Source organism: Myotis daubentonii, chromosome 15, assembly GCF_963259705.1.
Source record: "Myotis daubentonii chromosome 15, mMyoDau2.1, whole genome shotgun sequence".
NCBI lineage: Eukaryota > Metazoa > Chordata > Mammalia > Chiroptera > Vespertilionidae > Myotis > Myotis daubentonii.
This window is the reverse complement of record NC_081854.1, coordinates 21,243,645-21,261,272: the sequence shown is the minus strand read 5'-3', so window position 1 is coordinate 21,261,272 and position 17,628 is coordinate 21,243,645. Positions and strand designations below refer to the sequence as shown.

General features: G+C 47.8%; 1 protein-coding gene and 1 pseudogene across 1 annotated transcript; one reads left to right on the top strand and one right to left on the bottom strand.

Annotated features, from left to right (window-relative positions):
* Positions 1-644: 644 nt before the first annotated feature.
* Positions 645-14,901, bottom strand: ECH1 (enoyl-CoA hydratase 1). The gene is made up of 10 exons (XM_059666644.1): positions 14,761-14,901; positions 13,937-14,144; positions 13,699-13,787; positions 2,738-2,862; positions 2,607-2,655; positions 2,352-2,416; positions 1,717-1,787; positions 1,557-1,628; positions 1,134-1,284; positions 645-956 (listed from the first exon to the last, which is right to left on the bottom strand). The coding sequence occupies exons 1-10, from the start codon at positions 14,810-14,812 to the stop codon at positions 852-854; spliced, it is 987 nt and encodes a 328-aa protein (XP_059522627.1). The 5' UTR covers positions 14,813-14,901; the 3' UTR covers positions 645-851.
* Positions 14,902-16,915: 2,014 nt separating this feature from the next.
* On the top strand, positions 16,916-17,602 carry LOC132216927 (ubiquitin-conjugating enzyme E2 L3-like; annotated as a pseudogene).
* The last annotated feature ends 26 nt before the right edge of the window (positions 17,603-17,628 follow it).

Here is a 17,628-nt window from a genome sequence, read left to right as displayed (position 1 = left end):
GACTTGCTCTTGTATACTCAGTGGTTTAAATCACAGACTTCTGCAGCCAGAGGTTTGGGGTACAAATCCTGCCTCAGCCACTTCCTGGCTGAGTAATCTTGGGTCAGTGCCATAACCTCAATTTGCTCCTTTGCTCGTCTGTAAAATGGGGATATTAATAGTATCAATTTCACAGGTCCTTGAAAGTAATCACTAAGTTAATAAATGCTCAGAATAAGACTTGGTATATAGAAGGCATTAAATTAATGTTTGGTCTCTTGTACTCATTCCCAACATAAATCCAGGATGGTGGAATTATATGTATATGGATGAGAAACCCTAAACTGAAAGAAATGAGGCAGTTGGCTAGATAACAATGGCACCCTCACCAGACTTCAGCGCCAGATCCCATTAAGCAGTGAGAGGGGGTCAAGCGGGGTGAACACCTCCCTCGAGCTGCACCCCTGCTTGCTCCATTCGTGCCAGACTTTCTTTGGCCCTGCCCTGTCCACTGCCAGCTCTGCATGGTCATCACCTGCCTGGCTCCCATTCCCATTGGTCAAAGCTCTCTTCCCAACCTTCAGCACAACTGCCAACTGTGGTCCATGGATCACAGTGCATATTAGCTCCTTCCCACTTCTCCCATCTCCAATAAGGACACCAGGTTCTTGACTTTGCTTTATTGTTCGTGGGGTGAAGGTATGGCCCTGGACATGAAGAAATCAATGTCATGGAGTTATAAACTGGGAGATTGGGTGAGAAGGCAGCAAGGTGACCATCTTTATTAATTCTCCCTCTCTGGGGATGAGGAAACACAGGCATAAAGTTGGTCAAAGCCAGACCCCAGGCCAGGGCCTAGGACGTGGGGGCTCTCAGAGCTTGGAGAAGGTGACACCCTTCAGTTCCTTCTTCTCCATCGCTGCCTGGACAGACTTAACGATGTCCTGGGTTTGCAGCATGCTCATGTTCCAGGATGTCTAGATAAAGAAGGCAGAGAATAATGGAAGGATAGGGCAAGACTGGAGTTGGACCAATGAAAAATGGGGACATAGCAGCACACCAATCAGAGGACAAGGCCTGCAGAGGTCGCTGAGCTCTGATTGGTTGCTCTGGGATCAGAGAAGGGTTGTGATTGGTCAGATGGAGAGCCTCACCATGTAATTGAGGCCCTCGGCCACCGAATGGTCGCGGGAGTAGAGCAGGTTGATTTTGGTGCCCTGAACTGCCACGGGGCTCTTGCTGGAAATCTCGGCCGCCAGGTTGAAGGCCGCGTCAAGCATGACCTCCTTGTCTGGGAATATTCGGCTGCAAATGAAGGCCATCCGGAATCGGGGTCTGAGAAGGGTCCTCTACCTTCCCTCCCATATTAGAAGTGGCCAATCACAGTTGAAAGCAAAAGACACCCCACCTCCTCCCATGAAATGGACCAATCAGGGCACGATCTTCCAGAATAAAGAACTGACCACTCAGAGAGAGGAAGCCCCGTGGAATCCATGAATAAGAATCCACAGGGACCCAGAGAACCCCAGCCAAGCCTGGCTGGCCCTGAGCTCTTCACCAGCACCGGCGCACCCTACCTGACCAGCCCACTGCTCAGGGCCTCGTCAGCCATCATCTTGCGGGCGGTGAAGGCCAGCTCGTTGACCAGGCTGCAGGAGGGCAGGGTTATCAGGGGCCAGCGGTCATCCCAGGTCCAGAGATGCCCTTCGGTCCCTTCCCCCAGGTTTCCTTACCCACCTCTGATTCCCGATGACTCTGGGCAGACGCTGCAGCGTTCCCACATCAGCAGCCAAACCCACATCCACCTCCTGCGGGTAGCAATCCCGTCAGTTCTTGATCTCACTTACAGTAGAGGTCTCACTCCACCCCTCACTCAAATGCCCCTCCCCTCAAAACTCCATTCCATTTCTTTCCCAAAGGAGATTCCTTCGGCCAGATAGAGTCACCTTCCAATTCCTCGGCCATCTCAATTCTCCCGGGTCTGCCATGTCCCTCTCTCCAGAGTGAAGTGCTTCTTAACCATGCTTAGTTCCCCCCCTTACTGCATCCACGGGCTCCATCCTGCCTCCCACCCTCTCAGGCACTGACTCCATAATGCAGCATCCCCAGCCTGCCCCGTCCCCATACTTTACTCACTCCTGACCTCACCTGGACGGCATGTCCTACCCTTTAATTCCTCCATGACCAAGCCTTACCTCTTAAGGGTCATTTCTGATGAACTCTTCCATGAAGCCATGTGGGCTCATTCCAGGCCCTCCCTCCTCAGTCTCACCTCCTTAGCCTGCACTGCCACTGCTCTGCCCTGACTCTGCCGCTCATTGCCCAGCATTAAGCAGGACTCAAAGAAGCAGAAGCTCGGGAGGATGACTCACCTTCACCTGAAAGAAAGCATCCTGGGCACAGTACCGGATGTCACAGGCGGTGATGAGGTCCACACCTGGGAGGCAGAAGCCCTGGACACTAAACAGCCATAAGGACCAGCCCTCTGCCCAGGCCCAGGGGTTGCAATTTGGTACAAAATCCAACTAGCAACAGATCTGAGCTGGAGGCCATTGGCTGAGGCAGAAGGGCAGCAGCCAATAGGCACGCAGCCAGAATGAGTTCCGGGATGGGGGTTGTAGACTCACCTCCGCCAATGCAGCCCCCGTGGATGGCTGCAATCACAGGTTTAGGGCACTGGAAGAAAACAAGAGGGGCGGGGTCAGGGCTGGCCCAGGAGAGACGGACAGAAGGCGTGCCTTCCCAGCCCCCCAGTCACCTTCTCGATGACGCTGAAGGTCTCTTGGTACCTGGCGATGAGGCTACGTAGGTACCAGCTTATGCGAGCCACATCATCTCCTTGAGGCTGAAGGAGGTCTGAAGCCATGTCCACCAGGTCGATACCTAGTGGGGAGGTGTGAGGAGGCTCAGTAGCCTCCCACTGCCCCAGCTAGAGGTGAGAACCTCGGCTCAGGCTATTTGAACCCTCAAACCACCACAGTGGAGAAAGCAGCTCACACAGGGCTTAGCAAGGGATGGTGAAATAAAAGTTAACCTTTACTACTCACTTTTTCCTCACAACAACCCTATGAGGTGGGTCCTATTACTATCTCCATTTTATGGGATAAACTGAGGCACGGGGAATTTAAGTCAGTTGCCCAAGGTCACACTGACTTGTGAGTAGTGGAACTGCGATTTGGAACCCAGAACTAGGGGTCATGCTTTTCACCATTACGCCAGACAGCCTGGCAGTCAGGTTTTGATTTGAGCTATCGGGTCAATGCTGCTAGTGTTTCCTGAGATGCAGCAATTATGGGGGCTCCAACTGCAAGACAATCCCAAACCTGACCTTTGCTCCACTTGTCAGTGTCCATGACCCCTACACTCTGGCTACCATCCTGCCCACTCTCTTCATGCTTCCACCCCTGCCCCCACAGTCTGCTCCCCACACAGCCAGAGGGAACATGCAGACACTTCAAGGCCCTCTCTTCTTCCTTCCCAACCCACTTACTTAGAATAAAATGCAAGGTCTTTGCCAATACCTTGCCAGCTCAGCACAAATATCATTCCCAACCTATTCCTTTGGGCACACATGTCTCCAACAGTTCCAGTAACGCAACACATTCCCTCTCAGGGCCCTTGGGCCTCCTGTTCCCTCTGCCTAAAACAGCCCTTCCCAAGGCCTGATCCCAAGACAGATTCCATCTCTGTCCAGGACACAGCTCAAAAGTCACCTCCTCAGAAAGGCCGGCTCTGGCTACCCTGGCTAAACAGCAGCCCGTCACGGTCTATCTCCTTCCTCTGCCTATCTCCTGCACGGCTATCACATGATGTGCTTACCTCACTCAGTGCCCATCCCCCATCTAGGGTGAGAGCGCCAGGAGCTGGGGAATTTTTGTCTTTTCCACCTCTGTATCCCAGTGGCTAAACAAAGTCTAGTACACAGTAGGAGCTCAATAAGTGAACAATACAGACAATTCCTGTCCCCATGGAGCTGCCCTTCTACAGGAAAGACAAACACGAAAATACATTTTGTCAGATGATGATAAATACTAAAACTAAAGAAGGACAATGGAATGGAAAGTGTGAGTGAGTGTGCAGTGAGGACTACTGGAGTGTTATATTGGGTGTCAGGGACCCTCTCACTGAAAAAGTGACATTTGAGTAAAGATGTGGAGAAGAGGCCCTGGCTGGTTTTGCTCAGTGGATAGAGCGTCAGCCTGTGGACTGAAGGGTCCCAGGCTTGATTCCGGTCAAGGGCACATGCCTGGGTTGCGGGCTTGATCCCCAGTAGGGGGTGTGCAGGAGGCAGCCAATCGATGATTCTCTCTCATCATTGATGTTTCTATCTCTCTCTATCTCCCCCTTCCCCTCTGAAATCAATAAAAATTTATTAAAAAATAAAAGATGTGGAGAAGAGACAGGGAGCTACAGGGACATCCAGGATAAGAGTTCCAAATGTCAGGAGCAGCCAGTGGTAGGAATGCCCCTGGTCTGTGTGAAGACCATGGAGGAGGCCAGGGTAGCTGGAATGAGCAAGAAGGAAAGTGGGAAGACTCAAGTTCAGAGAGGTGATTGGGCCAGCAGTGTGGGGCCTCCTGAGCCAAGGGGAGGACTTTGGCTTTTACTCTGAGATAGAGCTAAGGGAGAGTTATAAACAGAATCATCCTTCACTTTTTTCCTCCTCAGCTTAATCATGCTCACCCTGCTGCCTGTCCTCTAACAATGTGGTTAACAAACTTGAAAAATCATTTCCACATACATCCACACCCCACTCTCAGACTTTGTTTCCTCCACAGCTTGTTTAAATGAGACGGGAGGCGTGCTGGCTCAGGGTAGAGATGAATTTATGCAAGTTAAATATGCTTAAGATGGGACCCTTTGGCCCCAGCTGGTTTGGCTCAATGGATAGAGTGTTGGCCTGTGGACTGAAGGGTTCCAGGTTTGATTCCCGTCAAGGGCACATGCCCGGATTGTGGGCTCGATCCCCAATAGGGCATGCTGGAGGCACCAAATCAATGATTCTCTCTCATCATTGATGTTTCTATCTCTCCCTCTCTCTTCCTCTCTGAAATCAAAAAATATATATATATTTAAATAAATAAATAGATGGGACCCCTGGTGTCCAGGCCACTTCATCCTCTGGGCCTTGGGTTTCTTCTCTGTAAAACGAGGGTAAAGCCCTCCTGAGAGCTGATGAGGCTGCAAGACTTCAAGGAGACAAAGCCCAGAGGCGCTCTAAGCAGTGCCTGGCATTTAGGGCATCACACGTTGCTATGACAGACCCATTTCAGTGAGGCCAGAACCACCTGGATCAGTCTGAGCGCTTCTTCCACTCCATGTCTGAGAAGTCCGAGTGACTCACAGGAGCCACGCTTACTCCCAGACACGCCCAGCTTGGCCCCTTGTGATCCCTGCCTCCACTGGTTTTTCTGGTTTACCTGTACTCCCTGGACCTCAGACACTGGCTTTTACAACCCCGTGAAGTAAGGGCCCCTGGCCAGAATACAAGGTGTTCCCCTCCACAGTAAGAACCACTCCCTGCAGTGAAGTCCGCCATCACATTCTCCAGTGAATCTGGAAATGTTCCAGGTATCATTCATAATCACAAATAAGAGCTACATCACAAAAGTTTTACATGTATTGATGTTCTATGCATCTGCACTCATTGAATCCTCACAGAAACCTGAGCTGGGTGCTATCATCTCCCTTCTCTTCAGATGAGGAAACTGCAACACAGAGAGGTGAAGGGATGTGTGCAGGAGGCACCAGTGGGAGGTGGCTGGCTGCTGGGACCAGAGCCCTTGCTTTGAACCAGTACGCCAGGTACCTGGGTTACAGTCACTTAGTGGCTTATCAGTTACTTAGGGGGCTCGGCAGCCAGGCAGTTCCAGGTCAGAAATCCTAGCTCTGCCACTTACCACCAGTGAGAACTGGGCATTTCTTCCTTTCTCTGGGCTGGAGTTTCAGCATATATACTAGTAAAATGCGGATGAGAACTGAACCTGTCTCCTAGGGTTCTGGGGAGAATTAACAAGTGTGAAATGGGTTGACACCTCACACCTCACAAATGCTACATTAAGTATGGGCTATTTCTTTTCTTTTCTTTTTGTTAATCCTCGCTTGAGGATATTTTTTCCATTGCTTTTCAGAAAGAGTGGAAAGGAGGGAGGAAAGTAGGGAGGGGGGAGAGGGAGGAAGAGAGAGAGAAAAACATTGATGTGAGAGAAACTGATTGGTTGCCTCCTACATGTACCTGGGGCACTCTGACTTAGGTATGTGCCCATGACAGGGAATCAAACCTGTGACATTTTGGTGCACTTGCCGCCACTTTAACCACTGAGCAACATTGGCCAGGGATTCACAGTCTTCTAAAAGATGCTTGCATATTATTCCAACATGGTGGAGAGTAAAGGTGGGCTGGTCCCTCTTCATCGAGGAGAAACCTGGATAACCAGGTGCTGAGGAGTGAGATGACTTTCTGAATACAAGCTTCATTCTGATTAAGAACTTTTTTTTTAATCCTCACTCAAGGATATGCTTTTTTATTTTTATTTATTTTAAAATATATTTTTATTGATTTTAGAGAGAGAGGAAGGGAAAGGGGGAGAGAGAGAAACATCGACTGGTTGCCTCCAACACATGCCCCACTAGGAATCAAACCTGCAACCTTTTGGTGTATAGGATGATGCTCCAAGCAACTGAGCCACGCAGCCAGGGACTGATCAAGAACTTAGAAATGTCTCCACCTCTGATAATGACGATATTCTTGTTTTATGTTCTGAAAAATTTGCTCTGGATTTGGAAGGCATTATGGGATGTGCATCTGAAATGACTACGGCTTGGTATCCAAGCGCCTGAGGAGTGGGGCTAGAAGGGCACAGCACTGCTGCTTAGGGCAACCCCAGCTCAGCAGTGCCGCCTCCAACTCCATGGGCCACGTCAGTGTCTCCCTGCAGGCCATGCTGCTGATGGGCCAGGGACCAGGAGCAGAGGGGTTGTAACTGCAGCCCAACCTCTGCTCCTCAGCGGAGACCACAAGCAAAGTCAGAAATCTTTATGTGATGCCTCACTTCATCTCACAGATGACAACTATGTGCTCTGGTTGGACAAGATACAAACAGCTACTGGACAGCACAGGGAAGATTCTAAAGAGAGTTGTCACTTAAAAAAAAAGTTCTGGCACTGAGGGAGTTACCAGTTTTTTGTTTTGTTTTGTTTTGTTTTAATATATTTTATTAATTTTTTACAGAGAGGAAGGGAGAGGGATAGAGAGTTAGAAACATCTATGAGAGAGAAACATCGATCAGCTGCCTCCTGCACACCCCCTACTGGAGATGTGCCCGCAACCAAGGTACATGCCCTTGACCGGAATCGAACCTGGGACTCTTCAGTCCACAGGCCGACGTTCTAGCCACTGAACCAAACTGGTTAGGGCGAGTTACCAGTTTTTAAAGCGTTTAGCCCAAGGCCAAGCTGAAGTTGTGCTTGTAGAACCAGAAGACAGAGTCAGGGTGATCCCAGCTGCGGAAAGTAAGGGAGTAAATTCCACAAAGGAAAGGAGACAGCCAGAGAGGGGAGCTCCAAATTCTGTGTATAAACTTTGATCAAATTTATTGCTGATCTATGAACCATGCAAGCAGCCCAAAAGATTTAAAAGCTGATTCCAACTAAGCTGATAAAACAGGAATCTCAACACTCTTTGGAGTTTTATAGTAGGATCCAAAGTTTCCACAACACCTTCCAATATCCCACTATCCAGGATACAATCCAAAGTCACTCCAAATACAAAGAAAAGTAAATATGAGACCTATTTTTTTCAAAAGAAAAGATAAAAAACAGAGAATGACCTAAAGGTGACCCCGATGTTAGACTAAGGAGACAAAGATTTCAAAGCAGCCATTACAACTATGCTCAATGGCACAAAGAAAGATATACTCATGATAAATAAAAAGACATGAGAGTTCAGCAGAGAAATGGAAAATATATAAAAAACCAAATGGAAATTTGAAAACTCTAAACTACATTATCAGAAATTGTAAAATTCACTGGATGGGCTTAGCATAATAGAGATGACAAAGGAATCAGTGGGTCTGGTCAGTGGGAATTACCATCTGAGGAACAGACCTGAGGGACAATCAAAAGATCCAAGAGACATGGAACTGGAAATCAGTTCATGTGTGTTGGGTAATTACATGAAAACACGTTATTATTATAACACACTTTACTAACAACAACAAAAAAAGATTCTCAGAGGTTAAGGACCTTAAGTCATGTTCTGTCATGTTCAGTTGGACTAATTTCTAAATTTGAATATTTTATTTTATTTTTTAATGTTTTTTTATTGATTTCAGAGAGGGGAAGAGAGAAAAGAGAGAGAGAGAGAGAAACATCAGTGATGAAAGAGAATCACCAATCGGCTGCCTCCTACATGCCCCCATACTGGGAATCGAGCCTACAACCCAGGCATGTGCCTACCCTAGAATTGAACTATGACCTCCTGGTTCAATGCTCAACCACTGAGCAACACCAGCTGGACTGAATTTGAATGTTTTAAATTAAAATGATAAAAGGGGAAGTTAGAAGCTGCTGAAAACCCTAATTAACAAGCATTGCTCATATTGAAACATATTTTTCTCCCTACCTCACCCGAGGATATTTTCCCATTGATTTTTAGAGAGAGTGGACGGGGGTGGGGTGGAGAGGGAGAGAGAGAGTATGCCAAGAATAGCAATTGACCATATAAGTTCTTTTAAATCTGCTTTGCTGGAATTTCATAGGGAATCTCCAGATTGACCTTTAGCCCCTTAGGGCTAAGAAGCCAAGCCACATAGTTGTCACCAGCATTTGCTTGCAATACCTATTGATTTGGGTGAATTCCTCAGGTTCTCAAGGTTCTTTCCTCTTCGTCTCCCAGGAAAGCAACCTTTGTTCCTTATCTGGAAAAACTGATGTGAACCACGGAAGTAGGGTACCAGGCCATTTTTTTCAAGAGGCTTTTACCAGTTTTCAAAGTCAATAATAATTCTTTAAAACTTTCTGGTGACATCTGAGTCTGTGCATGTCTATGTAAAAAATGACATTCCAGCCCTGACCGGTTTGGCTCAGTGGATAGAGCGTTGGCCTGCGGACTGAGAGATCCCAGGTTCAATTCCGGTCAAGGGCATGTACCTTGGTTGCGGGCACATCCCCAGTGGGAGGTGTGCAGGAGGCGGCTGATCAATGTTTCTCTCTCATCGATGTTTCTAACTCTCTGTCCCTCTCCCTTCCTCTCTGTAAAAAGTCAATAAAATATATATATATATTTTAAAATGACATTCCAGCCCTAGCCAGTTTGGCTTAGTGGATAGAGCGTCAGCCTGTGGAACGAAGGGTCCCGGGTTCAATTCCAGTCAAGGACACATGCCCAGGTTGTGGGCTCAATCCCCAGTAGGGGGTGTGCAGGAGGCAGCTGATCAATGATTCTCTCTCATCATTGATGTTTCTATCTCTCTCTCCCTCTCCCTTCCTCTCTGAAATAAATATATATATATATATATGTATATATATATATATATATATATATATATATATATTTTAAATGACATTCCAGTCAATTTCCAATTGTGTCTTGTTATAAAAAGACCATATTGTTCTAGCCAGTTTTGCTCAGTGGATAGAGCATTGGCTCACGGACTGAAGGCTCACAGGATTCATTCCAGTCAATGGCACAAACTTTGGTTGCAGGCTCAATCCCTGGCCCCTGGTTGGGGCATGTGCAGGAAGCAACCAATTGATGTGCCTCTCTCACATCAACATCTTTCTCTTCTCTCCTCTCCTCTCCCTCTCCCTCTCTCTCTCCCCTCCCCTTCCTCTCAACTCTAAAAAAAAAAAAATCAACGGAGCCCGGCTGTGTGGCTCAATGGTTGAGTGTCAACCCAGCAACCAAGAGGTTGCTGGTTCTATTCCTAGTCAGGGCACATGTCCAGGTTGTGGGCTTGATCCCCAGTGGGGGCCGTGCAGGAAGCAGCCAATCAATTACTTACTCTCTCATCAATGTTTCTATCTCCATATCCTTGTCCCTCCCCCTCTCTCTAAAAAGCAATAAAAATATGTATTTTAAAAATCAATGGCCTAGCCAGTGGTTGGCAAACTGCGGCTCGCGAGCCACATGCGGCTCTTTGGCCCCTTGAGTGTGGCTCTTCCACAAAATAGCATGTGCAGGCACGCATGTACAGTGCGATTGAAACTTCGTGGCCCATGCACAGAAGTCGGTATTTTGTGGAAGAGCCACACTCAAGGGGCCAAAGAGCCACATGTGGCTCGTGAGCCGCAGTTTGCCGACCACTAGCCTAGCCGGTTTGGCTCAGTGGATAGAGCATTGGACTGCAGACCAAAGGGTTGCAGATTCAATTCCAATCAAGGGCACATACCTTGGTTGCAAGCTTCCCCCGCCAGGCCCTGGTTGGGGTGCATGCAGGAGGCAACCAATCAATGTGTTTCTCTCACATCAATATTTCTCTCTGCCTTTCCCTCTATCTTCCACTCTCTCTAAAGATCAATGGAAAAATTTTTGAGTAAGGATTAAAAAAAAAAATCAATGGAAAAAATATCCTGGGGTGAGGATAAACAAAATCATTTTTTAATCTAATTGTTCACCTTTGGACTGGAACCTGAATTTTTCTTTTTCTTTTTTAAAAATATGTTTTTTATTGATTTCAGAGAGGAAGGGAGAGGCAGAGAGAGACAGAAACATCAATGATGAGAGAATCACTAATCAGCTGCTCCTGCACACTCCCACACTGGAGACCCAGCCCACAACCTGGGCATGTGCCCTGACCAGGAATTGAACCACAACTTCTTGGCTCATAGGTCAATGCTCAACCACTGAGCAATGCCAGCTGGGCCTGAATTTTTCTTTTCTTTCTTTCTTTTTTATTTTTTTTATTTTTTTAAGTAAGCTGGTTTAAAAAATCAGTGGGATGACATCACTTCTCTGCTCCAAATCTTCCAAAGGCTTCTCACCTACCTCTATGGAATTTATTGAATTTGCACCCCCTCACAAACACACATATCCCATTTCCTATTCCTCTTCCCTCTGGACCACTATTATGCAGCTACACTAGCTGCAAGACCCCAGAAGAAGCTGTGCACACTCCTGCCTCCGGGATTTTGTACTTGCTGTTCCCTTCACCAGTTCCACTCCCCTCCCCCCGAACGCCCCCCCCCCCCTCCGCCCGCATCTGTACCAGGGCTTTTTCACTCCATCTGGGACTAGTCTTGGCTCAGATGACAGTTCTCAGCCAGCCTCTCCTTGTTTACAAGCACAACCCTCACCCCCCACACTCTTTCCCCTTCACTGTTTTATTGTTCCCCACAGCATCCATCACCTCGAGCAGGGACAATGCTGGAGCCAGGCACTCCCTCCCGTGCCCCTGTCTGTCCAGGGCATCAACAGGCTGCGCTTCGGGGCATCTGCTCCCTGTGGTATGCAGTGCACCAGCGAGCAGGGCCGGTACCCGTCTGCCCAGAGGCTCGTGGCAGGTGGAGCTCCTGGGTCAGATGCTCCTTGAATTTTTCTAATAAAAGTGTTTGGCTGCAGCCCTCTGATATTGAGGGAACCAAGATGGCGGCATAGGTAAATGCCAGTAATCACTGTCTTCCACAACCACATCAAAATTACAACTAAAATACAAACAACCATCATTCTGAACCACCTGATATCTGGATGAATGAAGTCCTACAACTAGAGAAGTAACAAAGAATGCACATCAAGACTGGTAGGAGGGGCAGAGGCATGGGATGGGCCAGTCCAACACCCACATGTGGCATGTTTTTAATCGGAGCATTATCTCCAAGGCTTCCTGTGAGAAGGAGGTGGCCCCAGCCCCACACCAGCCCCCCAGCCCAGGGTTCCAGAGCTAGGGAGAGAAGCCCCTGTAACTCTGGGCTGTAAAACCCTGCAGAGACTGTGTCTGAGTAACACAGGGGCTGCTGGAGTCCCAGGTGTTCCTCTCAAAAGGCCCGCACATGAAGTTTACATGGCTCACTTCTTCTGAGCTCCAGCGCTGGGCGGAGGCTTTGGGGAATCCAGGGACATATTGGGAGGATGTTTTGGCATCAGGGCAGGAAATCAGGGGTGGCTTTCTCTCAGACAGGTGTGCTCACAGGGGTAGTTGTTCCTGTGCTGGGACCTCCCCCACCACAAAGCTAACTGGCAGCCATATCTGCGTTTCTATCAGTGTGGCCCACACTGTTCACTCTGCCCTGGTGATTCCCTGAGATCTGGCCCCACCCAAGCTGTTTACAGAGGCTTTTCCATATAAAAATGGCCTGTCCTGGCTCAGGCTTCAGACTGGCGTCATCATGCCCCAAACCTATCAATAAAAGGTCCAAGACCTGACATTAGCACCAGCCTACCTTGCTTCAAAGCTGGGCCTCTCCTAGGTACTTCCAAGCCCAACACAAGTAGCAGCCATCTGCAGATCTCTCTGTAGCTTCTGCTGGGTGACCCCAGGCAGTGGCTGACTTTGCACCTCCTGAGAGGCCCAGAGCCAGTGCACCTGGTGTACAGCTTCAGACCACACCAGATTACAACTATATACATCCACAAGTGACACACACAAAGGCTAGACTCACTGAGCACCAAAGCCCCACTGAAGCAAGTTCTGCTCCACAGGGATGTCTCTTGCACAGCAGCTCTCCCACTGTAGTTGCAACTGATCCTCACAGTCACTTAGCCTGGAGGTCAATTCCTCCCAGAGACTCCAATAGCAATCAAGGCTCAACTACAACAAGACTATGCACACAGCCCACACAGGAACACACCTATAGTGCCCAGCTCAGGTGACTGGGGAGGCTGAGCCACTGGGCCCTACAGGACACCTACTGCCAAGGCTACTTAGCAATTCCAGGAGACATAGAAGCTCTACCTAGTACATAGCAACAAACACAGGGAAGCAGCCAAAATGTGGAGACAAAGAAACATCATGAAAAAAAAAAAAAAAAAAGAAACATCATGAATGAAAAAACAGAAGAAATCACCAGAAATAAAACTAAATGAAATGGAAGCAAGCCAACTACTAGATACAGAGTTCAAAACAATGGTTACAGTCCTAGCCAGCTGCCCTATATTCCTCAAGATTAGAAATGATCAAAAGAAAGGGGATGGGGGATCATGACCACATAGAAACTTTGTTTCGAAGTTTCTTATGACATTTTCTCCTTTCTTTCCTTTTGATTCAAACTGGCCTCATCTAGCACCCTAACTCACCTGCCTTCTTCTCCCTTGCAGGACCACTCCCTTAATCACTAAGCCCTCAGGGCAATGAGGTTCTGATCAGCACCAAATAATCCTATGAACAAAGCTTCAGATCTACTGACCACAGAGACAGTTTCTGTCAAACTAGAGATAACATCTAGACTTCAGTTGTGTTTCAGCTCTAGGCCCAGAAAAGCAGCCAACCCACACCATGGCTGACATCAAGGCCAGATACACTGATCAACTACCCTCTACCCTATCAGTAGAGACCCTGATCCTGACCACACCTTAACTCCCTGAGTCATCACGATTAATGATTTTTCCCTTGTATGACCCATTCCCTGGAAGCCAGCCAGGAGCCAGGTCTTTAACTATTAGCTAACCTGTCTCTGGGTGTAAATAAACCTTTACTTTCTTTGCTACATAAAAAAAAAAAAGCACACACATTTATCTATACCTAGGGGTAAGGGAGGTAGGTGGGGGTGGAGCGCATCTCATACCTGCAGTGAACATTTTTCCTGCACCAGAGATCACCACAGCCCGACAGTCAGCATCTTGTGCTATCTTGTTGAAGCACTCCACCATCTCGCTGTGGAGGGGCAAGGAGTGAGGAAGGGCTGTGTCTGGGGTGGGAAAGCCCTACCTTCATGTCCAACTATCTCCCATACCCCACCCCTAGCTAATCCCTCAGCCTCTGCCTCCTCCTACAGGCAGGCCTCCAGGATCTGTAGGCCATACCTCCAGAAGGCTTTGTTCATGGCATTCCTTTTCTCTGGCCGATTTAGCTGTACATGCAGAATGTGTCTCTGGGCAGCTGTCACCCGAAGGGACTCATAGTTGTGGTGTGGGGCTTCACTGGGGGCTGCTCTGGAGGCCTCGTCTTGTGCAGAGGAGCTCATGGGGCGAAGGCTAAGGTTGAGACCCAGGTGGGTGGGGGCTGTCAGTCCTGAGGAGACAAAGGAAGAACCTTTGATGACCCCATATTGGGGACACAGCACCTTCAAGAGCAGAGGGCACACATATCAGTGACACTAAACTGGGGAACACAGGACCCTTAGAGACCTCAGTGTAGGTACATTAAGATTAGGGGTGCAGCCCTGGCTGGTTTGGCTCAGTGGATAGAGCCTCGGCCTGTGGACTGAAGGGTCCCAGGTTCGATTCCAGTCAAGGGCACATGGCCAGGTTGTGGGCTCCACACCCAGTGTGGGGCGTGCAGAAGGCAGCCGATCAGTGATTCTCTCTCATTATTGATGTTTCTATCTCTCTCTCCCTCTCCCTTCCTCTCTGAAATCAATAAAAATATATTTTAAAAAAAAAGATCAGGGGTGCAATTATCAGCGACCTCAGTCTGAGAACCACTTCAGACCCTTGGTCGTGGAACTGACCCCAGATTAGGGACAGTGCGCCCTCAGCGACCCGACTGTAGGACGCAGGCCCATAGAACTGGGGGATCCCTGAGTTAAAGGGACCGGACCCTGCTTGGCCCGGGACAGGCTCCCCGTCATATGACTTCCAGGACAGCATGACAGCGATCGGACCCCAAAGGTCAAGAGGTGACTCACGCCACAGCGGCAGGTCTCGGAATCTGCGCGAAGCCGCCATCGCCGCCGCCATTGCTACTGAGTAGCTGGAGTAATGCGATAGGAGGAAACCAAAGGGGCGGAAACAATGGCAGCCATGTTGAGGGAGGGCATCAGGTGCAGCCGGAAGGCGGAGACACCCCGCCTCCCGCCATCTTTACTAAGGGCAACAGGAAATAGCCCCTGTTCTTCAGAAGGGCCCCTTTGACCCAGTAAGAATCTGGCCTAATGGACATTCCTGCATAAAGTTCATCACAATGGTGTTAAAATTGGAGACAGCTGAAATGTCCAAGGATATAATGGCAGAATAACTGCAGCCCTGATCATTAACTAATGCCATGTTAACTAAAAAGAAAACTTATCTGGTAGAGTTTACCCATGTCAGAATCAGCAACATTAAGCTCTGACAATATATTTTTTAAATATATTTTATTGATTTTTTAGAGAGAGGAAGGGAGAGGGATAGAGAATTAGAAACATTGATGAGAGAGAAACATGGATCAGCTGCCTCCTCCTGCACACCCCTTACTGGGGATATCCCCGCAACCGCACCAAGGTACATGCCCTTGACCAGAATCGAACCCGGGACTCTTGAGTCTGCAGACTGACACTCTAACCACTGAGCCAAACCGGTTAGGACTGACTATATATTTTTTAAACTCCCACACCACATCCAGGTCCTATTTTCCTTTGTACACAGGAACCTGGGGCTGGGGCAGTCATTATTTCATGGTCTCTAGGCTTCAGTAGTGCTGAAGAGGGGATTTATGTGGACCTGGTCTATGTTTTTTTTTATTTTTTTTTAATGTATTTTATTGATTTTTTACAGAGAGAAAGGGAGAGGCAGAGAGTTAGAAACATCGATCAGCTGCCTCCTGCACATCCTGTACTGGGGATGTGCCCGCAACATCAAGGTACACGCCCTTGACTGGAATCGAACCTGGGACCCTTCAGTCTGCAGGCTGACACTCTATCCACTGAGCCAAACTGGTCAGGGCTGGTCTATGTTCTTAAAATAATTTCCTCACAATAAAATGAACCTCTATGGAAAAGCCATGTAACCCAAGAGCACAAGTGCTATAAAAATGCTTGTTAGGGACATGTTCACCAGAAGTAAATGGATGTCTCTGAGCAAATGGAATTGTAGGGAATACCTCGCCTTCTTAATAAAATGTCATAGGCAGGCTCTATTGGGAAACAGAACCAGTGACTGTCCATCAACAGAGAACTCTCATCTATGCAAAGGAAACTCTGAAACCGCATGCAAATACCAAGATCTGAGAGAGAAAAATGTAAAGATGTTGAACATAGCCCTAGTCAGTTTGGTTCAGTGGATAGAGCGCCGGCCTGGGGACTGAAGGGTCCCAGGTTCAAGTCCGGTCAAGGGCACATGCTTGGGTTGAGGGCTCGATGTCCAGTTGGGGGTATGAGCGAGGCAGCTAATCAATTATTCTCTCTTCACTGATGTTTCTTTCTCCCTCTCTGAAATCAATAAAAAGAATGTTGAACATTTAGTATTATCAGCAAAAAACTTATAGCACGCTGTATGTGCACACAATATATATGATGTAAAGTATCTGTAGGAGACTAAAAACTGCTAACAAGGAATAACTGGCTGCTAATTTACTTTTTGACTTAAATCTTAACAGCGTAGTCAGTGTGACTCAGTGGTTGAGCATCAGCCCATGAACCAAGTCAGTCTGATTCTCCATCAGGTTGTGTGTACATGCCTGGGGTTGGAAGCCCAATCCCCAGTGGGGGGTGTGCAGGAAGCAGCAGGTCTGATTTTAGAGAGTGGAAGGGAGGAGAGACAGAAACATCCACGGGAGACACATTGATTGGTTCCCTCATGCACTCACCTGGACCAAGGCTGGGATTGAGCCTACACCAAGGTATGTGCCCTTGACCTCGGACCAACACTCTATCCACTGAGCCAAAATGGCTAAGGCCATCAATGTTTCTATATATCCTCTCCCTTCCCCTCTCTAAAATCAATAAAAGTATACTTTCAAACAAAAAATATATCATAGCAGATTTGTTTGTGGTTGCAAGTTGCTCCTTGTTCTATTTTGAAACTGTCCCATATGAAGCAGTTTCATCTGACAAATGCCATGTCTTCAGAAATGTAAATCTGACATTGGGAAAGCAGCAGCACCAGATCCAAGATGGCGGCCAGCAGGAGGCTGATGAAGGAGCTTGAAGAAATCCGCAAATGTGGAATGAAAAACTTCCGTAACATCCAGGTTGATGAAGCTAATTTATTGACTTGGCAAAGGCTTATTGTTCCTGACAACTCTCCATATGATAAGGGGGCCTTCAGAATCGAAATCAACTTTCCAGCAGAATACCCATTCAAACCACCGAAGATTACATTTAAAACAAAGATCACCCCAACATCGATGAAAAGGGACAGGTCTGCCAGTAATTAGTGCTGAAAACTGGAAGCCAGCAACTAAAACTGACCAAGTAATCCAGTCCCTCACTGCACTGGTGAACGACCCCCAGACCGAACACCCGCTTCGGGCTGACCTAGCTGAAGAATACTCTAAGGACCGTAAAAAATTCTGTAAGAATGCTGAAGAGTTTACAAAGAAATATGGGGAAAAGCGACCTGTGGACTAAAATCTGCCACGATTGATTCCAGCAAGTGTGAGCAGAGACCCCAAGCAATGCATTCAGACATCCCGCAAAGCAGGACTCTGTGGAAAATTGACACAGGCCACCACCTGGCGTTTGCTTGTGGCAGTTACTAACTTTCTACAGTTTTCTTAATCAAAAGTGGTCTTAGGTAACCTGTAAAGAAAGGATTAAAAATTTAAGATGTTCTAAAAAAAAGAAAAAGAAAAAAAA

Bases quoted from the DNA above. Each gene is read 5' to 3' on its own strand.
- ECH1 (XM_059666644.1), bottom strand. From the start codon at position 14,812: ATGGCGGCGGCGATGGCGGCTTCGCGCAGATTCCGAGACCTGCCGCTG. The intron at 2,656-2,737 runs GTGACTGGGGGG...GTTTTCTTCCAG, and splicing joins CCTTCAGCGTCATCGAGAAG to TGCCCTAAACCTGTGATTGC. The intron at 1,788-2,351 runs GTGAGTCATCCT...TGCTACCCGCAG, and splicing joins ATGCTTTCTTTCAGGTGAAG to GAGGTGGATGTGGGTTTGGC.